At 35.7% G+C, this 27,904-nt stretch overlaps 1 protein-coding gene across 2 annotated transcripts in view; it reads left to right on the top strand.

Moving 5' to 3' along the window:
- The window catches only part of DMD (dystrophin), a 1,921,557-nt gene that overhangs the window by 1,645,330 nt on the left and 248,323 nt on the right, over positions 1–27,904 (top strand). For both annotated transcript variants that reach the window (XM_044670154.1, XM_044670155.1), the window contains exon 60: positions 13,953–14,013. In XM_044670154.1, coding sequence (XP_044526089.1) covers positions 13,953–14,013 — 61 coding nt within the window. The remainder of the gene's footprint in view (positions 1–13,952; positions 14,014–27,904) is intronic.

The following is a 27,904-nucleotide window of genomic DNA, read 5'->3' as shown; positions in this document are numbered from 1 at the left end:
ATGTGCATCTTCATTATATACCACTTGCTTTTTTTTTAAACCCTTGTACTTTGGTGTATTGTCTCATAGGTGGAAGAGTGGTAAGGGTGGGCAATGGGGGTCAAGTGACCTGCCCAGGGTCACACAGCTGGCAAGTGGCTGAGGCCGGGTTTGAACCTAGGACCTCCTGTCTCTAGGCCTGACTCTCACTCCACTGAGCTACCCAGCTGCCCCCTATACCACTTGCTTTTTAAAAAAATATATAATAATAAAGTACCATGCCTGGGGCCAGGAAGACTTGGGTTCAAATCTAGCCTGAGACACTTCCTAAGCTGTGACCCTGGGCAAGTTGCTAAATCCCATTTGCCTGGTCTTTACTGCTCCTCTATCTTAAAATTGATACTAAGAAGGTAAGGGTTTAAAAAAGAAAGTATATAATAAATTCCATGTGTTACTTTCAAAACTATTTTGCTTGTCTGTGCTTCCTTCTGAACTTTATATTTTGCTTTTGTTTGTATTTTAAAATATGTCACAATGGCCCCCTTTTTTTGTCATAACTATTCCTAATTTTCTTCTCCAAACTGTCCCTCCACTATGAAAATCTGACTGAGAAAAAAATTGTAATAAATAAGCATTTTGAAGCAAAATGAATCCTCACAGTGACTATCTCCAAAAAATGTCTATCTCTGTAATTTAGGTCCATTATCTCTCTATCAGGAGGTGAGTAGCATACTATGTCATAAGTCCTCTGAAGACATGGTTAATTGTCATTGCAATAATGAGTTGTTAAGGCTTTTGAAGTTAATTTTCTTTACAATTTATATATTGTACTTAAAATTTAAATATTTACATTGAAATGTATATATAAGTATATATTGTATATATGTGTATACAGATTATATTGTATTTTAAATTTACATAAATTGTTCTCCTGATTCTAATCACTTCACTCTGCATCAATACATACTACCAAGATTCTCTGAAATGATCTTTCTAGTCATTTTTTATGGCGTGATAATATTCCATTATTCCTGTATTCCACGTTTTATACTGCCATCCCTAATTGTCGACAGGGCAATTTGTTTGTATTCATTTGTTTGTTTTCCACCTTTAGTCTCTGCTTCAGATCAGGAAATAAGCCTTGTTTGTGAGTCCCACCTGTGACCCCCATCCCACACTTAAACTCTATTTGCGCGTGTATGCGTGCGTGTGTGGAGAGAGACAGACAGACAGACAGAGACAGAAAAGATGAGAAGAGAAATAAGAAATCACAGGGAGGAAGGTGCATTGGTTCTGTCCTGAGGGTTTGAGGAGGAGAAAGACAAGGAAAAATAAAATGAAGAAAGCACTAGAAAAGAGGAACAAGGGAGAATAACTTGCTATTTTTCTTTTTTTTTAATAATTAATTTGTTATGTTAAATTTCCCTGGTATCTTCCTTGTGCCCTCCCCACACTAGAGAAGGCATCATTTGACAAAAAGATGTACATATATAAAACTAGGTCTTACCTTCTTCTGTTTATCAGTTTTTTCTGTAGAAATGGCCATGCACAAGTTATTCTCCAAACAATATTTCCGTTGCTATATATAATGTTCTCTTGGTTCTACTTATTTCATTCTTCATATTTTGATGAAGGTCTTTCCTGTTTTTCCAAAATTAACCTGCTTATTATTTCTTAGTATTCCATAACAACAGAATAAGTATGCCATAACTTGTTTAGCCATTTCCTAATTGATGAACATCCCTTTTAATTTTCAGTCCTTTGCTGCCACAAAAAAAAAATCTGCTAAAAATATTTTAGAACATAGAGGTTCTTTTCCTTCATTTTTTTTCCTGATCACCTTAGGTAACACAGCTAATAGTGGTATGATGGGCTAAATGGTATACACAGTTTTATAACTCCTTGGACATAATTCCAGATTGTTCTCCAAAATTTTTGGATCATTTCACAGTTTCCACCAATAGCATATTAGTGTCCCTGTTTTTCCACACCCCTTCTGGCATTTATTATTTTGCCCTTTGATTATTTTTAGCCAATCTGATAGGTATGAAGTAATATCTCAGAGCTGTTCTGACTTGCATTTCTCTACTCTATATTTTAATATATTTTAATATAGCTTAGATATGAGATCTCTGTCCATGAAACTATCTATAAATTTCATTGGGATGGCATTGAATAAGTAGATTTGTTTAGGTAGGATTGTCATTTTAATGATTTAGAATATTTTTTCAAATGGTTATATATAGCTTTGATTTCCTCATCTAAAAACCATCTGTTCATATCTTTTGACCATTTATCAGTTGGGAAATGTTTCACATTCTTATATATTTAACAGTGTTCTCTATATACTTTATATATGACATCTCTCCAAAAAACTGTCTACAAAATTTTCCCCCAATTTTCTGCTTTCCTTCTAATCGTGGCTACATTACTTTTATTTGTACAAACCCTTTTTAATTTAATGTAATCAAAATTATCCATTTTACATCTCACAGTGCTTTCTGCCTCCTGTTTATTCATAAATTCTTCACCTATCCATAAATCTGAAAGGTAATATGTTCCCTGTTCTCATTTGCTTATGATATTTCCCTTTATGTCTAAGTCACATATTTATTTTGATATTGGCTTGGCCAATGATGTAAGACATTGGTTGAGTTTCTGCCAGACTGCTTTCTAGTTTTCTCAACAAATTTTACCAAATAATGAGTTTTTATTCCAAAAACTTGAATCTTTACTTTTGCCAAACCCAAGTTTACTATAATCTTTTATTACTGTTTGTTGTATGTCTGTTTTATTCCACTGCTCTACTTTTCGATTTCTCAGCCACTACCAGATAGTTTTGATAATTATTGCTTTCTATTGTTTAAAATCTGATGCTGCTATACTTCTTTCCTTTCATTTTTAGAATTTTCTTGATATTACTGACCCTTTGTTCTTTTCATTTGTATCTCATTTTTCTAGTTTAATAAAATAACTTTTTGGTAATTTAATTGGGATAGCATTAGATAAGTAGATTAGTTTAAGTTGGATTGTCATTTTAATGAATAATTAATATTTCTAATTATTTAAATGACATTTTTGCTATATATTTTTGCTATATATACATATATATAGTTTTTAAGTTAACTTGCTATTTTTCAAATACAGTTCTTGAGAAAAAGAATATAAAAATATGGAGTAAAGGGTGGAGTGAAAGCTTTAAAATTAGTTCCCTCATATTTGAACTGTTTTTTTTTTGTGGTTGTTTTGTTTTTATTATCTATAGTAGCCTAAATTTTGGCCCTGACATTCCTTTTATTTCGGGGATTCTTTTTAGAAGGTGATGGTAGTCTCTTTCTATCTTTTCCTTAATATCTCCTTCTACTATATCTAAGCCATTTTGATTCATGATTTCTTGAAATATAATGCCTGGATTTTTATTTTAATAATGGTTTTTAGGGAATCTCATGATTCTTGAATTATTTTTCCTTAATCTGTTTTGTGTTAGTTTTTTTTATCAGATTTCATATTTCCTCCTCTTTTTCCAACCTTTTAATTATGTTCTATTATGCTGTCTAATAGAATTCTCTTTGAACTATTCTAGTTTTCAGGGAATCTATTTAATTAAATTTTACCACCTTCTCTTCTGAACTATTTAATCTCCTTCCAATTCTTTCCTCCAGAGCTTTTTATCTTCTGATTCATTTACTCTAGTTATCCATGTAGTCCTTATGGACATTTTTTTCTTTTGAGTTTCTTCTTTTATTTGTTAGAATTAATTCTCTTTTTCTTGGAAAGCTCTATACTTATAATACTTTTGATACGAATCAAGTTTTCCTTTGATTTACTTATCTCTCTAGCTTTAGTTCCCGAATTGTGACTTTATGCCACAACCAGGCTTTTCTCTTTTCAAATCCCCTGAGTTCTTGAAATATCTTCCACTGGCCTCTACTTCTTGAAGTTAGAGTACCACCATTACCCCCATCTTTGAAGTTCTGAACATTAAATCTTCAAGGACTTCTCTAGAATCTCAGAACATTAGGGTCTTCAAAACCCCTGGCCTGGTCTGTCCTAGTCTGAGAGTTGTAGCATAGGACTATCTCACTGTTGCTGCTCTCTGGCACTTTCAAAGTCCCAGTCTTAGACTTTTTTTCTCAAGGGGGAAAAAAAAAAAAGGAAGTAAGGACTAGCATAAAAACCTAAAGAAGGAGTTGACAGAGACCGTATCTCCAGAGTTACTTTCTTGGACTCTGAAAGCAGAGCTGAAGATTTGTGGTTCCTGGGGATTTTAGAATTACCTGCCATTCAGCTTGTAATTGGACCCTTGATATCATTCAGTGAGAATCGTGAGCAGTATTTAAGGAGCAGAATCAGACTGTCTTTTTCATCTTTATTCTGTTATATTATGGAACAAATAAATCATTTCTCAGTAATATACTTATATATATTACTGATTTACTAATTTACTAATTATTTACATATATATGTAGTACTTGTGAACATTTCTTTTGAGTTTCTTCTTTTATCTGTTAGAATTAGAATTTATATGTATATATAAAACACCTGATTTCAAGTGAGTCCAGAATTGAAATCAGGTGTTCTTCACTTCAGGCCCAACTCTCTATCCACTGCACCACCTAGCATTCAGTGTAATGATCAAAAAAAATTGTCCGGCAACAAGTAGAATTATAGTACAATAGGCAATTTGGAGATAATTTGGCTCATAGATCTGTCTAGGGAAAGTGAAAAAGGGAAGACAAACAAAAGAGGTTAGCAGAAGTTAAAAACAGAAGGAATTTATTTTGGACAAAGCCAGAGCTATCAAAGCAACACTTTGTGGAACATGTCCCTGACAAGACACATGAGAGAAAGATTTGGGGTGTGAGAACTAGCAAAGACGAAGCAATCAGTTGAGGGTGTTAGAAGACTTCAAGGGAGACAATTTTGTCATATACCTCATAATCTTACCTGGCACTGAGTCAGAAATGACCAAACTTCCCTTCCTCATAAACTTGACAGATCTTCACTAGCCTGGGTGAAAAACCAAGTGTTAGTAAAAAGAGAAGAGGCACACAGCCAGGGTAGTCATAACCTCTACATAGTTAGCACAAGGAAAACAATTTAATCTAGTTGAAGTCATTATCCATTTGAAGTTCCTTTTATATACACATATATGAATGGACTAGCTCAGAGGGCTGTCTAGTTAACTGCTTGTCATAGTTTAAACAATTGGCATTCTTCATCTTCTTGATCTTTCCCAATGTAGATTGAGAGGATGACCTTTTGAATAGTAATGGTTCTCATTAAGGAAGTCTTTGAATATTCTGGTCCTTGAAGATATCAACACTATGTCCTTTGCATACAGGAGTATCTGGAGGCTGTCACCATCCATAAGTAGTATCTCTTGTATTTAGGCTGTTGAGAGAGAGAGAGAGAGAGAGAGAGAGAGAGAGAGAGAGAGAGAGAGAGAGAGANATAGAGAGAGAGAGAGAGAGAGAGAGAGAGAGAGAGAGAGAGAGAGAGAGAGAGAGATGGCCAGCATTTAAATAGCAATTAATATTTGCAAAGCACTTTACATATATTAAATCATTTGATCCTCAAAACAACCCTTTGAGGTAAATGCTATTATTTCCCCCATTTTTACAGATAAGGAAATTGAAACACAGAATGGTTAAGAGACTTGCTCGTGGTAAGAAAGCTAAACACCAACAAAGCATAGGAGGAAGATGATAACATTTAGTACTTAATTTCCACTGCTTATTAATTTTTAAAAATTTATATCTTTGGGGGCAGCTGGGTAGCTCAGTGGATTGAGAGCCAGGCCTAGAGATGGGAGGTCCTAGGTTCAAATCCGGCCTCAGACACTTCCCAGCTGTGTGACCCTGGGCAAGTCGCTTGACCCCCATTGCCTACCCTTACCACTCTTCCACCTATAAGTCAATACACAGAAGTTAAGGGTTTAAAATAAAATAAAAAAATAAAAAAAAATTTATATCTTTTTGTATCACAATAATTTCTAAAGATATGTCTCCTATCTAGAGCTACCCCTTTCTACCATGTCTTTCTCTACAACTAAATTGAACCCTCTCTCATAATAAAGAAAAATAGTCAAGCAAAAATACCCAGTACTGTGACCACATTTAACAATGAATACAATATTTAGCCTTAATAGTCCCTTGTCTCCCTGCCAAGAGGAAGATATGTTTCATTATCTTTTTTCCTGGACCATTATTGGTTTTTCAATTAATCAGAGTTTAGCTTCCTTTTAGTGATCTTTTCATTTATATTGTTTTAGTCATTATTTAATTGCTCTGTTTATTTCACTCTGTGTAAGTCCATTAAATCTTTTTACATATAAGCACTGGATTTGGAGTCAGAGGACCTGACTGCAAGTCACAACTGTGGAACTGATCAAAATTAACTTTGAAGAACTCAGTTTTGTTTTCTTTTATCTGTTTCTCAGTTTGGATCAGATGATTTCTGAGGTCTCTTCCAGGTCAAAATCTATGATCTTCCTGTTCCATGTATACTCTCTATCTTGGAAAGTTGTTATTCCTATTAACGTCTTACTTACTTCCCCTTATACTGTATAAGATACCAGATTCAATTTCATTTGCAGTTTCCTCAGTGTTAATAATGTACATGGTGAAGTTCCATCAGATAGTAACTGAATAATATTATTTTTAAATTCCCCTAAAGAGGCAGTTCATGCACTTATTCAATCCAAACTAAATTCTTGGTAGCCTAACAACATAAGATGTCTTAAAGAATGCTATTGTTTTCTACTTTTGTACTAAGAAAATTTTACAGTGAAGCAAAATTAAACTACATTTTACTGTAAACTGTGCTGAAATGGTATACATATAAATCAAATAAGCACTTCATGTAAATAGATATCTTCTTATATTTGGCCTAATGCTACTTGGAATATTTTATTCTTGAAATCAAAATAATATTTTTGATTTGGGATGATTAAATCATTTGGATGTTCTCCTTTAATTGAGGACTATGATCTATTGATTGAGATTTTATGAAACTCTCAAACAGAAACTGGTACCAGTAGGATTTTTTCTCTTATACAATTATCTTACAAGTAGTCGTATGTGATATCTTGATTTTAGACATTAAATATATTAATTTAATGTTAAAAGATGGCTAGAAACTACTACCATGATCAATGGTATTCTGTTTACCATGTTGGTTGATCTGAAAGTTAGGGACAAAATATATATATTTATAGGGTATTAGTGGTGAGGAATTCCACTTATCCATAAAGATCTTCACAGCTATTGCAGATGCTGAAGATCTCATTCATAACTCATGTGGCTTCTCCTCTGGAGTGTTTCCCATCTTTCTGTGCTTTTGAAATCTCTATGAATAATCTGCCCATCGTCAAAAGTTTAGTAAGTGGTCTTAAAGTTTTTATTCAACCTTTTCTTTTGATATATGAAATAGATGTAAAAGTGCTGTCCTTATTTCAATTTAATAGTTTTGAAAAGTGTTCAAATGTAACTTGGCCTTTCAGTTAAATTACAGAAGCCCTATCCTTGCAATAGTCACTCTATGCATCACACTAAGAGGAAATAGAAACCTCAGAGACAGCAATTTCAATGAAATACACATATTCGTTTTTTCTAGTTCTTTCTCACTGCCTATCAGTATATTTCAACTCCAGGTCTTATTAAACAACATAAAATTTTAATTACTGTAGTTTGCTCTTCATTTTAACTTCCTAAGGCATGAAATAAACATAAGAAGAGCTTCACATAAAATGAAAAAAAAAAAGATGATAAAGACACTAGATCAGTTAAATAAATACATAAATAAAGCCAAGAGAAACTGGTTCAGAGAGCAAAACAATGTATTTGCTCTTTAGCCAGTTTCTGTGCCTATTTTTCTTTTCTTTTACCATCAAACATCTCATATTTGTCTAGAATCATTGTCTTGGCTTCTTTACCTATTCCTAACTAAAGCTCCCCACCACTCTAGACAAACTGCCTTCTCAAAAGTTATGAATGACCTTATGTCAAAATCCAGTGACTTTTTTTTTCTAACCTCAATCTCTCTGATCTTTCTGTTATGTTATAAAACATGATTAAACTCCCCCAGACTTAAATTTTCCTCCTCCTCAATTGGTTCCTAGGATTTCTGATTATTTTCCAACTTCTCCAGGGCTCCTTGGTTTCCTTAAATGGCTCTTTCTCCTGAAGTTTAAGAATTGTCTATGGCTCAGTTCTTAGACCTTTACTCTTCTCACTTTCTACTTTCTTCTTTAGAGACCTTATGATGTATATTCTCATGGATTCAACCATTTTACGTATACTCATAATCTTGTACCTTTATCTCCAGTTCCATATTTCTCATTTACTGTCTTCAAAATATTTCAGTTTGGTTGGCTCACCCTTATTTCAGACTCCATTTTTCTAAAATTGGATATCTTTCACTCCAAAATTTGCACTTTTACACTCCTGCTCTCCAGTTCTGGAGCCATGATCAAATCATCTCTACCATTGTTCCTAAGATGGTATAACAATCTATTGTCTTGTGACCTCATTCATTATTCCTTTAACTTTCTAAAAACAAAGTGCCCTTTCCTGCCTGTATTCTGATGCATTCCTTAATGCCCAATTAAAATGCAACTTTCCTTAAGGACTTTTCTCTTCTCCTCACTCCCAGGTAGTAGTAATGTTCCTTCCCTCTTGGACCTCATATAAGTCTACTTGCATTTAAATGTGTGACATTGTATTTCAGGTCTTTGTCTATGGGTCATATTGTAGGGACAAAAAAATATATTTCATTGGGCAAAAGCCATGTTTTACCTAACTTTACATCTCTGAGCACTTTAGATCAGTGGCTTTCCAGGATATACTGTAGGACAGTGAGTTAAGCAAGGTGTGCCTAGATGGATTATATTTTGGATCTTGAACTTATGTTCACCATAACATAGAAAGCTTTCCTAACTCTCCTGTACCCCATTCTTCATGGTAAAGAATAAAATAATATTGTGCCATTAACAAAAAAGTTTTAAAACCTCTGATATAAATATTAAGGGTGTGTTTATTGATGCAACAGAATGGAATGGAAATGAAACGTATTTCTCCTTAGTTCAGTTTCTTGATACTCCATGTGAGCTCTATATTTATTTCTTTAACTTATCCCTACCCCACCTTTAAGTTAATCCTGTCAGATGATCAATCCCCAGATCCAGCAGGATTAATGAACGTGTTTGGGGATGAATTCTTGAGAGTGCTATTCTGGCCCAGCTTAAATAACATTAGCATTCTTTTTAATTTTCTGGTTTGGCCCCCATGTAGATTAAAATATGGCTTAACTCCAGGGTGCATAGCTTTGGCACATTCTGTTCATTATGCATTAAAAAATGGTTTAAATAAGAATTTCCCTAAAATAGTAGAGACCACATTTGGGATTTTAGGAACCCACTTTGGGCATAATATTGAATACTGGGTTCTCTAGGGAGGAAAAGCTTTGAAAGTAGAACAGTGACCATTCAAGTTCTTAATAACACAGGGCAGTAGTCATGAAAGGGAAAATTTTAAACTTGGTTTGGAATAAATAAATCTGTGTGTAGTCTGCTATTTAAATTCAGTAGACAATACCCCCATGGTAGCTGGTGCAGTATGATAATGGATGGTTTTTACTCCAGAGAGTGAATCACAAAGATGCACTTGAATTACAGTTAGAAGTGAGGGAAACATCTGTATGAGAAAATGCCAGAGGACAGCACGGTGTCATATAAAAACTGATTTCCTATAAATTTGCTTTTGATAGACTACTAAAAATGGACACACCGGGCATTAAAGATATGAGAGTCTATTACGTAAACTTGCTTTGTAAAGGACAGCAAGCTTTCACTGGTACCCTGAGATAAGAAACAGCTGTTCTTGGCTTTGGGACAGCTGCCAGAAATGAGATGATGATTCTCAGGACACACTTGTAAGAGGTTCCACATATTTGACCAACTTAAATGTATTCAAGACCAGAATCATCCAGGAGACCAAAATATTTACCATCGAGAACCCTACAATAGTCTCTTGAGTAGGATTGCCAAATTTGCTCATACAGGACCACCATCCAATTGTGCTCCATTTCTAAAGCCCTTCCTTTTAATGAAAGAAAGCTACTTGTCTTGAGGGAAGGGGTGTTTTTAATGTATTAAAGACATTTCTGATAACAAAATTTATGGATTTTAAATCATGACTGCAATATAGTATTAAGTTGAAAATGATGAAGTAAAGGAAAAGACATCTCACAGGGAAAAAAATGCTTCTTTTCCATTTGTCTATTATAAATTAAAACATATGGTTCTTTTGGATATTAAATCTAGCAATTAATAACTGTTATACAAACAGAAGTTTTTGCATTTTTAATTGAATCTGAAACTTACACTTTTAAAAAGGAAATTTTTAAAGGAGAAATACAGATTAAACATAGCTTTTATTATATAAAGCCTCTTTGATATTTGCAAAGTTATATGGATGGCAAATCCCTTAGACGCCTTCAATTCAGAAATGAGTAAACTGAGTGTAGTGTTAAGTAACTTGCCCAAGATCAATACCTACAGTGTCTGCCTCATAAAATTATTAAGATTAAATTAATATATGAATTCTGAATATATATCATCTGAGAAATAATAGATGGCATACACACATATATGTATCTTTAAGGTTTGCAAAGCATCATATGTATAGGGAACAAAGCTAGGTTTTTATGTTGATCGATATATATGTCATATGCATATGTACATATATATATGTCTTTACTCATCTATGAAACAAAAAAGTTGTATTGGGCAACTCGTAAGATCCCTTCCAGCTCTAATTCTCTGATTAGTATCCTCAAAGACAAAAGAGAGAAACTAATGCCCAGAGAATTCTGGTGGCTTGGCCCCTGGCCACAGAGAAGGAGGTTAGAAGCCAGGTCTTCTTTACTCCAAATTTAATGTGTGTTTTTCCCACTCCACCATAATGCATCTATAGCAAGAACAATTATAAATACAAAGCTTAATTCTTCTTTTGTTCACTAGGATTCAACATTTCTCCCCCTTTATCTCTTCCTTATGTTATTTGCTTGAACTAACTTTGTCTGGGTCAAACAGAAACCCACTGAGCTTCATTTATAGCCTACAATTATGGCACTTAAATAGATATCTCTGAGAGATGCTCAGAAGTAATAAAATAAATGTCTTACCAATTACAACTATTCCAACTATTCTATGGGTAAAGAAAAATGACATTCATGGTCATAAAAACTGTGCTATTGTTACAGGCAAGTGTAGATGCCCTTCCTAGAGATCTTTAAGAAGAGAATAGTGTCTATAAACAGTAGCTGTTCATGGAGTCAGAATGAATGGATTTTTACTCTCTATTATATGGTAATATATGGTAAAATGCATGTGGTATGTGGTATGTGGTACATTTTACCACATTTTACTATGTGGTAAAGTGGATAAAGTGCTGGGTCTAGTGTCAAAAAGACCTGAGTTCAAATATGGCTTCAGACACTTATTAGCAGCGAGACCCCAGATAAGTGACTTCACCTTTGCCTCAATTTCCTCAACTGTAAAACAGGGATAATAACAGGATTGTTGTGAGGATCAAATGAGATAATATTTGTGAAGGTGTCCTTGATACATGCTAAAGAACTGCTCTTTGTCATCATTGTCATTAAGCAATGCAGAAGTCTTTCCTTTTTGGTCTATCAAAGAATCAAGAGAATCAAGTGATCCATTGTCACCTCCACTAATTAACCTAGCAGAACAAGATATAAAAAAATAGAGAAGAAACTAGTGAGAATAGTGTTTAAAACAATGTCATGTTTTTTTCCTCCAATTAACTAGGTTTGGAGCCTATCAAGATGGAAAACACGAATTTTGGCTAAATATAGATTAATTTCCCATATATTTGTGGTGACACCTAATCAGTATGGAAAGCACACTGTCTAGTTAAAGGTTGTGTTATTGGATTGCCACATTACTCTATATAAAACAAAGGTTTTTGAAAATGTATTACTCAGATTTTGTAGAAGTGAAAGACGATAACTTGGAGCTGTTTGCTCACATAACATATCAAAGATATATTTTCATCAACACTATTGTCTTACATCTTAATATACTGTGGACTAAATTATATTGTGAGATTTATTTTTATCATAGCACTTCACAGTAGATCTCTTGTAAGTAATGGTTAACAGCAGCTGTATTTCTAATTACTTGTATGATAAAAATATGGAAAGATGTTCATGTAGATAAAATAACTAGGTACAGCATTATTGCTGCTTCCATTTGTATTTCAGGAGACATTGCATGAGAGCTCTATCAATTTTTGAAAATGTATTCGGCAAGATGCCATTCTTTAGAAAATGCTATCATTCCTCCAAACTAGATTATTTTCATGTCAAGGAAAAGAGATCCTACAGTATACAACCATGTGCCTTAGAGAGATTCAAATCTTTGAAATTTCTATAAGCTCAAAATATTAAAATAAGGTTTTAAGATTAGTGCCTTGACTAGAACATAATAGAAGCCTAGGATAATGAAGTTCCATTATGCATAATTAAATTTTACCTGTAGTAATTTTCATAGAAAATGTTTATTACAAATAGTTTCATTAATGCTCAGTCTAGGTTGTGAAAACTGTTGTGTTATGCACCATTCTCTTACAATTTGAAAACCATCCTTGATATGATCATGTTGCTTCCTTGAATCTGGAAAGTCAATAAAACATATACATAGTTAATAACGTGGGAAATAAAAACGAAATTGGACTCTACTTAAACCAAGAGAGAAATAAACATAGCAAGGTTCTGCAGTTTAACTTCACCTCACAGAAAATAGAAATGTAAAAACATTGTATTTTTAGTTGTTGATAAGAGTAAGAACAATCAAAAAACAAACTGAAAAGCACCTACAGAAATCAAGTAGTACAAAAAGGAAGGCAGGGGAGGAGATAAGTGGCTTAGTGGACAGAGCATCAGGCCTTGAGATAAGAAGTCCTTGGTTCAAATATGACCTCAGACTCTTCCTAGCAGTGAGACTATGAACAAGTCACTTAATTCCAGTTGCCTAGCCCTTACCATTCTTCTGCCTTGGAACTAATACTTAGTATCTAAACAAAAAGTTAAGGGTTTATAAAAAGTTTTTAACATATTTAGAAGGAAGTTTCAAAGGCATCTAATATGAGAAAATGAAGAAGACAGTTATTTGCTTGTTTCAGTTCTTATCTATCCTATAATTTTGAATTCAGGTCTAGAAATCTTCCTTCTTTTCTTTCCTTCCTCCCTTCATTTCTCCTTTCCTTCCTCCTTTTCTTCATTCCTCTTTCCCTTTCCCCCTTCCCTTCCTCATTACTTTCTCTCACCTTCTTTCTTCCCTTTCTTCCTCCTTTCCAAGCTTCATTCCTTCCTTCTTTCTTCTTCATCTATTTGTTTCTTTCCTTCTTTGATTCCTCCCCTCTCTCCTTCTTCCTCCCTCCCTTTCTTCTTCTTCTTCTTCTCCTCTTCTTCCTCCTCCTCACCCTCCCTCTTCCTCCTCCTCACCCTCCTACTCCTCCTCTTCCTTCTTCTTCTCCTCCTTCTTCTTCTCCTCCTCTTCTTCTCCTCCTCCTCTCCCTCCTCCTCCCCCCTCCTCCTTCTTTTTCTCTTTCTGTCTTCTGTCTGTGTCTATGTCTCCATCTCTGCCTCTGTCTTCTGTCTGTGTTTCTCTGTCTTTGTCATCTGTCTCTATCTCTGTCTCTGTCTTCTGTCTCTGTCTCTCTGTTTCTCTCTCGTTCTCATCTTTCTGGCTGAATGAGTTCTATTTCACTTAGAATAGAACAGAAATTTTAGAACGGTAGGTTAATCCTTCCTGCCTTCATGGACAACTGAGCAAATAGACCAGTATCCGTGTAAAATTGTAATTCCAAAGATTAATGTTGTCTTTCCTGTTTGCTTTGAACTTGACCTCCTTGTCTTTTTTTTTTTTTCTTTTTCTTCCCCAGCTTCTGTCCAGGGTCCATGGGAGAGAGCAATCTCACCAAACAAAGTGCCATACTACATCAAGTAAGTCTGAAGACTAAAGTGAAAAAGAGCTATTTATTGTGGCTAATCTGTGTATTCAAATATGTTCCCATGAGCCAGACGTTGCTTGGACTGCAACGTCCTTATTTTCTAGCCTTCCTGAGGAAGCAACAAGGTAGTAAACTACATGCTAAAATTACCACAGTAAATTTGCTGATGCATTATGGAGGAGTCTTTAAGTGTGTGTGGAGAGGCGGGTAGGGGAGAGGAGAAGAGAAGAGAGGGAAGGAAGTGTGTATGTTGCTTTGTGATAAAGCCAAAGGAGTCTTTTATTCCAACAAAACAACTCTGCTTAGCTTTGGATTTCTTGGTTAGTACTGGAAATGAATATTTGAAAGGATAATGCTAATTCTTTAAGGTCTTTCCCCTTCAGACTGAGAAGGAAGATTACTAGATCTGAATTCAAATCCTGTCCTGGCTACTTAATTGCCTATGTGACCTTGGGAAAATCATTTAACCTCATTTTCTTTATCTTTATGATGAAGGAATTGGACTAATGGTTTTATAAGGTCCCTTCCAGCTCTAAATCTATGATTTTATGATCCTAGAGCTGGTAGGAAGGTTCCTCTGCATAGAAAACATTATTGTATTCCAATGGGAAAATCCAAAATAATGGGCACCTAGGGTAAAGTGGGTGACACATATAGATGGTGAAGTCAGGAAGTCAGGAAGATGGGTCTTCCTGAGTTCAAATATGACCAGAGACACTTATTAGCTGTGTGACCCTGGGCAAGCCACTTAATCCTGTTTGCCTTAGTTTCCTCTTGTGTAAAAATGACCTAGAGAAGGAAATGACAAAACTATTCTAGTATCTTTGTCAAGAAAATCCCAAATGGGGTCAGGAAGAGTCGGATACAACTGAAATGACTGAAAAGCAACAACAACACAGATTGATTCTGTCATGTTGATATTACCCAGTTAAGCATTGCACAAAAGTATTGTTATTATCCAGAAACATTTGCACCACCAAGAGAAGTGGTGAGAGACGCCATTCAGAATGAGGACAGATAGCACACAAGAATAGAAAAGTAAAGATATTATTTCAATGATTATGTTGCTAGCTGTTAGCTGCTTCACAGCAGTCTATAGCAAGGATTCTCAAGCTAGGATCTATACACCTTGCCACCAAGGGCTCTGTGAATGGACTTCAGAGGGTCTATGAACTTGGATGGGAGGAAAATTATATCTATATTTCAATATAATTGGTTTCCCTTGTAATCATGTATATTTTATTTTAATGTCGTTTATTCATTTAAAAACACTTCTGAAAAGGGGTATTCATAGCCTTTACCAAACTGCCAAAGCAGTCCTTAATACAGAAAAAATAAAGAAGCCCAAATCATACCCCAGGTCTATTTATTTTTGAAAATTTCTCTCATCCCCCAAACCTGGTTCTCTCAAGAAAATGTCCAGTCTTCCTATACTGCAAGTACAGTAGTTACCTTTGATATAGCCATTGTCTCAGAATTTATTCAGTGAAATGTAGTAGAAGGAGCATTGCTCTCTGACCTAGCTAGGTCAAAATACCTAGGTTTGAATGCCAGTTTTTGCTGTATTATCTTAGTTATTTAATTTTCTGGGCCTTGGTTTCCTTATCTTTACAGTGGGTACAATAACTCTTATGCTGCCTACTTTGCCAGATTGTTGTGAGGGAAACGCTTTGTAAATCTACATATGCTAAAAGAATGCAAGTTATGATGTCTTCATTATAAATTCTCTTCTAATTTTAGCAGTTCTTTGGGGGGGGGCACCACTTGCAGACCAAATACTAAACTAAGAAACTGATTTGCTTCTAGAATTTTCTTTTCCTTTCTTTTTAAGCTTTAGTGTCCTTATGACCCATAATTCCTACAAAATAGCTCAAGATTTCATGCTCACTGAAACTGTTAAAAAACTTTTCTCAGGTGCTTTCTGAGTTGTATAAAGATTTGGTCATTGAATGGACCTGAATTTAGAAAAGGGAAAATTGGGATTATGAAAATCATACCTTTGATATAATTTAATTTCTTTCTAAGGTAAAACAAAAACTTCCTTCTCCTTTGGGGGTAATCTGTATTGGTCTTTCTAAAGAAACTTGTGTGTATCAGAAATTCCTATGACTTTCTTTTTCACGTTACCATATTTAAGGGTGATAAATGGGAGAGATTTCTGATGACACTCTGTATTTCTTTAGTCTTTCCCTGGCTCAAGGTGTTTGTGTCCTTTCTCCCTTGACACTCAGTTATAGGAGAAATTCAAAAAGAATTCAGAGAAAAATTACAACTTTTACAAAGGGCAAAAAATTCACATATTAAAGGGAAATTTGTTACTCATAGTTGATCAGTTCTTAGTTGTAATAGAGAAAACAAGGAACAATCTGTGTGACTGACCTTAAGACTTCCCGTTTTCTCACATTTGCCTGATAGATGAAAAGCCCATAGATTTAGAGCTGGAAGGGATGTTAAAAATCATCAGATCCAAACCTTTCATTTTATAGATAGGGAAACTGAGGTCAGAAAGGTTTTGATTTTTTCCTATGTATATTGATATAGATATGTATATATGTATATGCATACGTTTATGCATATACCCCAAAATCCAATTGCAAAAGCAGGTTTCTTCTGTGGCCATTTTCTTAATGCTGTTATAATCTGCCTTCTTATTATAGAGATTAGAGGATCATCTGGATGATAAGAGCCTCCTCTCCTAATACTAGTTCCTGCATGTTTGTTTGATCAGTTGGGCATTCATCCCTGAATTTTTAACTCATTACTGGCATCTTTCTCCCTAGACAGTAAATCAGGCATTGTTTTGTCTGCAACCTGAGCACCAGCCTCTCATGTAATACTAAAAACCTTGATTTTAATACTTTAAACCTCATGTTTGTCTTGTTTATTAGTCTATAACATAGATCATTGTTACATTTTTCATATTTCCTATCCCTTGGGGCTTTCTTATTCCTGCCAGCATCTCTCTCACGTTATTTCATTGCAGTTTTCATTGCCCCTGAAAATATAATCACCAACAATGTTCAACCTGTTCTAAGTACTTTTTTTCCATTTGCTGCCATTTTGAAGTTTCTTAGCCTACTGACAACCTCATGAAAATTTCAATATAATGGCCTTTAAACAGATGCTGCATTCTGTTAGGATTTCTTTCACCTTTTTATTGTAGCATGCTCCCATATGGAGAAACCAAACTGAGCCAAAAGTTGTCTCTCTTGTTATCTTAATGAGTTGGAAAATTATTTGTCTGTGTGTTGGACTATCCTAAGAAGTAGAAGTTCCAAATGTCCGTGAAGGATGTCCCTAATCACCTGCTGTAGGAAGAGAAGACCCACCGCATTGGGTCAGACTATAACATTCTTTCTCAGACAATGGCACCGAGGAACACGTTGGAAAAGGACAAAGCTCTTTTGCTCTGTTGTGTCGATCTCAAAAGGTTCTGAATGAACTAAGATGATACTGAGCTCAGTAATCTGTCTAGGATTTATCATCCATGAATTTATCAGCTTCTTCTTAAATTAGTTTCCATTTCTCATTTAAAACTGTATTGTGAGGCAATAAATATCAAAAGTATTATTCTTTTCTGGGCAAGAAAGGACTTTCTTTTGTTTGCCTAATATTTGCACTTTTCAATGGGCTCGTGTTAGTGCATATACCAGCAAATAATTGATGCATAAATTTGTCACACATCTGCCACATAGTGTTTTTAACGAGGCTCAAATGAGATGTGTGTAAAGTCCTTTATGAAACTTGATACATTATTTTTGTTATCAGAAACGTTTTGATCTTGAGGCCAAAATCAATGTTAATCAAGGACAAAAAGTTTCAATACGTCCCTATGTATATTCTTCTTCCTTTGACCTTGTTATAATATGTTTTTCTAGTTTCCCCTTCCCCCAGTCCAGGTACTTTTCATTAGAGAGGCATTCAAAAAGGCATTCAAACCAACTTCAGTGAGGTGACAGTGCAGAGTATATTTAAAATATAGTTCTGTTTTACATTGCACCTAGTATTGTATAGTTAAACATTGTGAGTCATAAAATATTTATTTCTTGGCTTTTCAAGTAATTTTAAGATTATTGAAAAATTATTTTTCTATTATGATATAGCAAACATATGTGTATGTTTGCTAAATATATAAGCAAATGTTTAAAGGCACTCCCCTTTATAAAATTTCAAGCTCCAAGCATGTTCTCAAGTTTTAGAATTCAGGGATGTCATTAAGAAGTCCAAGTTCATTCTATTCATTCCTTTCATGTTTTTTTTTCCTGTAGATTTCACTCATATCACCTAAAAGTCTAATCTATTTTAGTTTCTTCTCATATGAAAGCTATTCTTTCCTCTTGTTTGTTTTAGTTACTGTTCCTTTGACCTCCTCCAGTTCTGTCCTTTCTTGTGTGGTCCCAAGAACTGATTATCAACTTTGGTAGCACAGTCAGTAGTCTCTAGCATCCTCATGATATGAATAAATGGTTCTCATTGTGTTATCTCTAATAGATATGAGAATTAACAAACAAATTCAGGACTTCACACTGTACCACATTTATCATTTACATCTGATGGTTAGTTGGGGAGCCATTATACTATGAAAGTTTTCAAAGGATATGAAGGGGCCAGCTGAAAGATTTGCACCTTTATATTTCCATGAGATGGTTTGTAGTAGGATTTGATAGTAGGAAAAGATAGAGATTCTTCCCCTTTTGAGGCACTGTGGTTGCCTTATATTTATGGAGCATTAGGTCAATGAGTCTGGCCCATTTGATATCAGTTAATTTTTTTCATGGTGATTTTATTTTTTTTAAGATATTTTATTTTTAGGGGGCAGCTGGGTAGCTCAGTGGATTGAAAGTCAGGCTTAGAGATAGGAGGTCCTAGGTTCAAATGTGATCTCAGACACTTCCCAGCTGTGTGACCCTGGACAAATCACTTAACCCCCACTGCCTAGCTCTTACCACTCTTCTGCCTTGGAACTAATACACAGTATTGATTCCAAGACAGTAGTAAGGATTTTTTTTTAAAAGATATTTTATCAACTTCATATAATAACAAATTTCCACATAAATTTTCTGGTTATATGTTCCAAATTGTCTCCCTCCCTCTCTTCCCTTCTGGAACTGGTAAGCAACTCCATCTGGGTTATACAGGTATCATCATGCAAAACATATTTCCATATATCATCTCCTTTGATAGTCACAACAACTCTGTAACATAGGTGCTTTTATTACCCCTTTTTCCTGAGGCAGAGTGATTTGCTCAGGGCGACACCACTAGTGTCTGTGGAAGGATTCATACTCAGATCTTCCTTGCTCTAAGTCTAACAACTCTATCCCCGATATCACATAAGATGCTTCAGTCTCTTCCGGTTCTGAGATTTTGTGATTCTGATCTATAAAATAAAGATAAAACTGATGCTATGTACCTTACCTTGTTATGAATATCAAATGATATAATAGCCCCTGCCTCCCAGGGTTGCTGTGGGAATCAAATGAGGCAAGATTTGAAAAGCACTTAAGTTTAATCAGACTTAAGCCTATCACATAATAAGTGCTTAATTGATGCTGGTTTCCTTTCTTCCTAATTTATATAAGTGCCTTTTATAACTAGAAGTCCCATATAAATTATATATATTATGTTATATTACATTATATTACACATTATTTAAGTTGCTTGAATAATTTAGATATAGATATCTATCCCCAAAGATCTCTGGATCCAGTCATTAATAAATCAATAAACATTTATATAGTGTTAAGCACTATAGTGAAGTGTGAAGGATGCAACTGCAAATTAAAAGTCTTTGCCCTCAAGAAGCTTATAGTCCAATAGGAGAAGAAAACACACAAGGAAGCTCAAAAGGGAAATGGAGGCATGATGGAAAATTCTAGAGAAGTCCAAAAATAGGGTAGCTAGGAAGAAAAACTGTGCTTAGTACCATTTTTTAAGTGACCTCCAGTACTAGGGTACAATCAGAAGTGTGTAGGGTACTGAGGAGATGTGAGTTCTAGGCAGATTCAATACTGCAGTATAATGAGTTTTCCCAATGATGAGTTTCCTGGGGCATGATGGATCCAGCTGTGAGGATCCACCTTTATCTCTTCACCATTACCTCCCCTTTCTAGCCAGGTGCACCCACGTCCTTGCTCGAATCTGTTAATTTGGGGCTGCAGAGCCCTAAGATCTGTCTAGTGTGCTACATGTAAACTTGCTGACTGATACACTGATCAGGGCTCTCGTTGCCCAGATTCTCTGCCTGCTTCCCACACTCTTGGTATGTCTTCTAGTCACTTCCATCCTGGAGTTTAGTACTCCAGGCTAGGGAGAGATTTGTGGAGGCAGCCCCCTAAAAGGAAGAAGGAAAGGATTTTTTTTCCCTTCCCCTTTTATCAGCCATGCTAGAAGCTACTAAGACCAGCAGCTGATAATGTATTCTGCCTGGAGCAGAAGTACACACACCTGAACCTCTCCTTTCTAGCCTTCATTTCAAGATCTGAATCCAATCTGCCAGGACTTAAGATCATTCCTTTGTTCCCATCCTTCCATATTTTGTCCTCATTTCTGTTTGCCTGCCTAATTTCTAACCTACAACTTGCCCTGATTTCTGTTATTTATAGAGAATAATTACAGATAAATGTAGATAATATGTGTAAATATATTCTAGACCTATGCATATAGGTATTTAGCTACATATATTTATATCAACATTCCATAATTTTAAAAGTGCTTCCTGTTTGTCCTTTCTTATGTAAGGGGTGGGAAAGGAATAAAATTCCCCATCTCCCAGCTTCCCTTTCCCCTTCCCCAGCTCAGGTATAATATAACCACAGAGAACCCAGAATGTAATCACAAAGTAGACTTTAAGGATTTTCCTTCCATCCCACAACAATGGAGTCACACATGATAAGGTTTTTGTTATGTAAACAAAATGTGTTTACCCCCTGCGATCCCTTTATGAGGTGTGAACCTCTCTGATTGAATCAAGAAAGGAAAAACTTGTGGTTTGCAGAGAAAATCAGTTGTGCCCCCTTGGGCCTTTATATAAAAATAGCAAGCCCATTCTGGAGTTTAGGATTCCAAGATAAGGAGTGCTTTGTGGAGGCAGCCACCTAAAGGGGAGGAAGAAAGGTTTTGTTTGGTTTTTTTCCTCCTCCTTCTATGAGCCCTGCTATTGGAGCTACTAAGACCAGCAGCTGATAATGCATTCAGCCTGAGGTATTACACCTACCTGAGGCTGGGCACTGATCCTGAGAAATTACCACACAAGGGAGTAAGCTTTAAAGATTGTGACCCTCGCCATTTTGCATTGAAAAAAAGTGTCTGCCCCCTTGGACACCAGAAAGGAGCCAAATACCTTCCCCTCCCCCTAAAAGCATCCCCCAAGGGAGCTGGGTGTACACTTTCCAAAAAGGGAAAAAAATCCTTTACCACACATGTATCTAATGCGTGCACCTCAATACCGTTGTAAGAAAAATTTAAGCCCTCTCTTCCCGTGAATGCTGGGTATATCTATGGGAGAATAAACTTCGGATGGAGGTAAGGGCGTGTTTTGAACCAACTGTTCTTAGTCTTTACTGGGAGTTCATTAAGCCTGCATTGCTGGCTAATTATTAACAGAACGCATCAATGTTTAAAAAAAAAAAAAAAAAAAGCCTTACAGGGTTACCTCTAGAATGGGATTGGCAGCTGCTTCTCTGGGGACCTGAAAAGTGAATGCGAATGTACCCGTGCGATGGTAAGCAGGTGGTGGAAGCCAGAGGGAGCACCGCACCTGGTTCCCATTTATCCCTTGTATTTGTCCAAACCCACAGCTAGGAAAGTCTTCAGCTAAGCCCGGAGAAGGCTGGGGAAGGGACAGACAGAAGGAGACGGCTCTGTGGAGAGTGGCCTTCCCCCCCCACCCCCCCAAGAGCCGATTGTCTCTCTCAGAGCACCATGCTCCTTCCTCAGTGCTGTTCCCTTCCCCCCAGCCCTCCCTGGCTCCTCGGGCTTCTTATTTGCTGCGTGTAAATTTAAAGGAGAGTTTCCCGCTGAGCCTCTGGATTCAGGACTTGAGAACCTGTCAATTTTCTGGCTTTGAACTTTGAACTTGCTTACCCCTTTGATCTGCTGGCTCTCTGTCCCTGATTTTGTACCCACGTCATGTAGCCTTTCATCCACGCACCCCCCCAACCCCACTTCCATTCCTACTGCCCTTGACTTCTTACAGCCAGCTAACGACCTGCTCGTCTCTTCTCAATTCCCTGCACAATACACTCGCTTTTTTAGCACCTTTTTGCATACTCCAGATTCACTTTATCACTAGCAGTCTCGTACACCGCTTATCTATTCTCTTGTCCAATTATATTAATTCCCTTTTCTTTTTCCTATCTTACCTTCTTCATTCAGTCCTTTCAATTGTCTGAATCTTTGTGACCGAATTTTCCTGGCAGAAATACTGGAATGGTTTGCCATTTCCTTCTCCAATTCATTTAACAGTTGAGGAAACTGAGGCAAACAAAGTTAAGTGAGTTGCCCAAAGATCACACAGCTAGAGAGGCTTTTCCTGACTCTAGGTCCTGCTCTCTATCCACTGTGCCACCCAGCTGCCCCGCTCTCATCTTGATATAATAGAAGGTATATTGTCTCTAGAGTCCCTAGGTTCAATTACTATCTCTGATATTTAATACTCTCCTATAAATATATAATAAAATAATATAATATAATAAAATGTGTAGCCTTGGACAAATCACTTAACCTCCCTGAATGTCAGTTTCCTTAACTAGAAAATGAAGGGGTTTGACCAGGTGACCTTTGAGGTCTTTTCCTACTCTAGACAGATGATGCTCCTCTCAGTTCCTCCTTTTGCACCCTCATCTCTCTCATTGCCTATCTGATGCCTGTGTTGATGTCACTGCCAAGGCCTTGTGGAATATGGACATTATCTGTCACTGATTACATTAATGGCAGAAGATGAAAACAGCAGTAGGTTCCATTGCTATAAAGATGATAAAATAACAACTTAGCACTGATAATTTTGATTTTCCTTCCTGCTGTCATTATTACCATCCCTATCAGTCTTTAAAATTATAATCTTGCTTTCTTGACATGAATTTTTGCCTACATTTCCAGTTCTGCCTCACTGCACACAGCTGCAGCCAAGGTAGTCGACTAAAGTGAATTTTATTTCTCTGTCAGTGATGATCCTTTTAGTTGCCTGTGTAATTGGATGGGTAGAGATTGGTATGTGACTTATCACTGTGCAATCTTATTGTAAGCCAGTAATTCTATGGCATTTTTGTAAAGCTTTTCTGGTGGATATGTGCTTCCAAGAATTCCTGAGGCAGCAGATTGTAGTGAAAAGAGCCCTAGACACAGAGCCAGGAGGCCTGAACTCCATGTCTAACTCTCCCACTGACTAGCTCAGTGCATTTTGAACCTTGCTTTCCTCATCTATAAAATGGTTGTGTTGGAATACATGATCTCTACTTCTGTCCAAGTCCTAAAATTCTGTGATTCTGAAATGGAGTACTTCAAGGGAGAGGCTTTAGAAGAATAGTTTTGCAGAGAAGCAGAAATTAACCTTCACGTTATTTCTATTTGTGTTATCTCATTGCCTCATTATCAGAAAAGGGGTGCCTAGAAAAGACCCCCATAGAAAAGGGACATAATACTAAGCATTACACTCAAGTCTGTTGATTACCACTAATAATGAAGATTAGTGATCAGAAATGGATTTGAGAGGGAACAAGGAGTCTGATTTATGCTATCAGTCTTTAATGCAGTTGTTTGAAGATTATAGTGTTCTCTGAGTAATCAGGTTTATGAAATGGATACCATAGAGTTGATCCACCAACTTTTCCCAGAGATTTGGATTATTTTCCTCCAAGTTTTAATAGTCAAAAGCAAAGATAAAGTTGAGATCATTTTTATCTTCTACTCTTTTTCTCAATCTGACCAGATAGCTGAAAACCTTATATTAATATTCATTAACTGTTTCCCAGGTGTTAGAGCCAGTCTGAGTAGACTCAGTGACAATAATAATAGTTAGCATATCATCCTCTCTGTGTAGTAGTTTACAAAGCAATTTTTGGCATGTTATTTCATTTAAACTTTTTAACTAACCTAAAAAATAGGTAAGGCAAGTAGCTTTATTCCACTTAATCTCAAATAGTTTAAGCAACTTGTCCAAACTAACATAATAATAATAGCCAAAATTTTTATAGCACTTACTACATGCCAAGTACTGCGCTAAGCACTTTACAGTTATCTCATTTGATCCACACAATATGCCTATGAAGTAAGTGCTGTTATCATCCCTATTTTATGGATGAGGAAACTGAAGAGAGGCACACTTCTAGCAAGTATGTGAGGACACATTTGAACTCAGATCTTCCTGACTCCAGGCCCAGAATTCTAGAAACAAGCAAAAGTAGAACTTAAATACAGGTCTTCTGAGTAATTGTGAGTACAGTTATCTTTATGTAGCATACATTTGGAAAATTATTCAAATTAAAAATGAGCAAGGTTTGTTTTTAATTTTTTGCTTTGTTGTACCTAATCGTTTATTTTCTGGTATGTAGGTCTAATTCCATCCATCATTTTTCAATTCAATTCAATTCAAAATTCAAGCATTTATTAATAGTCATTGAGTCAACAAGCATTTAGTAAATGCTTTAGTCTGTGTCAGCCATTGAGGTAAGCAAGGAAACTAACAAGGAAGAATCCCTGCCCTCAAGGAGCTTATATTCTAACAGAGGAGTCAACATGGCACGACATATAAATAACTTAAGTCCCTACAAGATGTATATAGAGTAGGTGGGAGGTGAGCTCAGAAGGGAAGGTACTAGCAGTACCTGAGAGGATTGAAAAAATGGAAAGTAGAATTTCATCTGAATCTTGAAGGCAGGCAAGGAAACTAAGAAAGTAAAGAGTGAGAGCATTCCAGACATGGAATGTCTAGTGGAGCTGATCATAGAAGAAAGGCAAGAAAAATGTAAGAAGCCTGGAAAGATAAAGACAGACCAACTTGTAGTTTGGTTTTAAAATGTGAAGAGCTTTAAATGTATCAAAAGCAGGATAGGAACATATATAGTGCCAAGGACTACCTATAAATGTAGAAACTGTGGTAAGCTTCCCTTCATTCATATAAATCTTGTCTGGATTCAAAGGAGAGTGTATGTGGCATATATTCACTTCTCCCAGAAGAAAGGAATTATATCATTTCTGTTCTTTCTCTTTTTCCCTTTCCTCTTATTTTATATTGAATTTTTAATACAGTTATCCAGGCATTAACTAAATCTTGACCCACTTCCTCTAGGTCCTAAATATATATCTTTTATTTAAATAATTTCTTTTCAGTCTTTCATTTTCTACATAATTTCTAGTATTTAGGAATTCCCAGACATTCCTGAGATGGCCCTTTGCCTATCTCTTCACTTCTAATCCTTTCCCTGGGGAAGCTGTTTCCTGTAGTGTTCATCTAGGTCATCAAGAGCCCAGACCACATTTTTAAAAATAACTTAACAACAAATAAAAACATGTTACTGCCTCTTCCCACTGACAACTTGCTTAATGTTAGCCTCTAGAACACTGACTTGGTTAGTTAAACTATGTTTTTCTCAAAGAGGGAAAAAATTGTCCTATTTAATCTTTCCTCCACATTCTGCTCTCCACTCCCTTCAAAAAAAAACCTTAACTACAAATTAAAAAATAAAAACTTTTAGCATTTTTCTGGCAATAGGAATAGAAATCTATTTCTTCTCATTAAAAATACTAACTATCCATTTCTGTCACATTACACATTTTTAGAATTTTCAATATGAGATTTTAAAAATTCCTGTATTCTGCATATTGGAAAGCTACTGGTATTAAGGAAAATGATTCCTGAGAACATATTCTGTAAAGAGTTTAGGACTCAGAGAATTGTCAGGACTGAGTGAATGATCTCCTCTATAGTGATTCTTTAGGTCCAGCTTGAATAAAACTAAGGAGTATTATACCCAGGAGCTACTCTTTTCTCCTAAAATTCAGTTCTATTTTTAATCCTATTTTCCATTTTTTGTTTCTGAACTCACCCACAATGTTATTGTTCCCAATTACCATTGTGTGGCAAATAGTCAAAATTGCAACTTTAAATTTCTTTCTTGTTATGGGGGAATATTATGATTTTGTTTGTTTGTAAAAGGATTAATGTTATACAGGCAATATCATTGTCTGCAATGACTTTTTCACCTCATAATTAGACTTTTCCAAAATACCCTTCTTCCACTGAATCTAGAAGAGTTTTTCTTTATGGCAAAAGGGAATCCTCTTCACACAGTGGCCAATCAAAGTAATCAAGATTAAATTCATGTGTTTAATTATAGTATGAAATTAAAAATTCATTCCCCATCTGGCTTAGGGGGGTTTAGACTCTTTGGCCAATGTCAAACAATACATTTCCCATTTCACTCATTATTTTACCTTTTTTTTTTTTTAAAACTCTGATGTTAAGATAAAAGATTAGCTTTACTTATTTTTTTAAACCCTTACCTTCTGCCTAATAATCAATTCTATGTATTTGTTCCAACACAGAAGAACAGTAAGGGCTAAGAAATGGGGGTTAAGTGACTTGCTCAGAATCACAAAGCTAGGAAGTGTCTGAGGTCAAATTTGAACCCAGAACCTCCTATCTCTAGGCCTGGCTCTCAGTCATCTGAGCCACCAGCTGCCTATTTTACTTTACTTTTCCATTGTAGAAATCAGTCTATACATTCTGGGCAGGAAAACAAGTAGTTATCAGTGATCTTCCATGAATTTCAGACATAGTTTCTGACATTCTACCTCCCCCTGTCCCCAAACACATAGTTCTGTATTTCCATTTTCTTCCAGTATCTTCACAGTAAAAATTCTAAAAATTTATAAAACTTGCTGGAAGTTGTGCTACACAGCATAATATTTCCGGTGTTGCAATTTGTTCTACATAAACTGAAAGCGATAAAAAGAAACACTTAAATCCAAAGTTTCAGGAATACTCTATGCTCAGTGTAAACATTCATTCACTTTTGCCCTCAGCTCTTCTTGTTGCATCATCACTTGGTTGCTGAATGGTTCATTATCTGTCCTTTGATAGCTTATTCTGCAGGAATGTTGTTTGGTTTGTAAGATAATCACTTCAGGGCAAGGGGCTATGTTTATTAAAATTTCTTCATATTTCTGCTTGGCACCAAGAATATCTGGGCAATTATACTATATGATAACAGTGGTGATAAAGGAAAATTCATTTATGTGCTTACTGCCAATTAATTCATTAAAGGTGACAGCTCTATCAAAAGTGAACCCCATTTTCCTTTTCTATTATTCTCCTCTAGAATCCTCTTTTACAGTAAAATTACAGTAAAAAATTAGAGCAAAATTACAGTAAAAAAACTAAATTCATTACAAGTATTACTAATGCTCCCTCAAATTTAAAACTGTTGTCTATGCTGTGAGCTGATGGCAATGGTAAAATTAAGAATTGCCAACCAGAGTTGTGTTATATATAATCAGAGAGTGATATATAATAGGAATTTCATGTGTCATTAGATGATTATAGTCATTGTTAAGGTTGGCAAGAACCTTAAAACACTAGTGAATTGGGCTCTGGTGACACCACTGATTGGGTCAGCAATCCAGTGTGATGGAACTGATTCCAGGAGTCAGAGAAATAGATGAGGTAGCATACAGTTGCAGACTGACCCTACTTGAAATGATTATGATGACAGTTTAACATGAAGGACAGAGGAACAGGCAGGACTACTTTGTGTTCTTGTACCACAAGAAAGCAAGATAACTTGGAAAAAATCAGGCCTACCCATATGCTTCACTCATAAGAAATAATTCAGAGTCGATAGTCCTAGCCATTAAAGCAGGCAAAACATAAGTGTGCATGACCT

This window comes from Gracilinanus agilis, chromosome 3 (genome assembly GCF_016433145.1).
Source record: "Gracilinanus agilis isolate LMUSP501 chromosome 3, AgileGrace, whole genome shotgun sequence".
In the NCBI taxonomy this organism is placed as follows: domain Eukaryota; kingdom Metazoa; phylum Chordata; class Mammalia; order Didelphimorphia; family Didelphidae; genus Gracilinanus; species Gracilinanus agilis.
The sequence above is the reverse complement of the archived record's forward strand: the minus strand, read 5'-3'. Positions and strand labels throughout refer to the sequence as shown.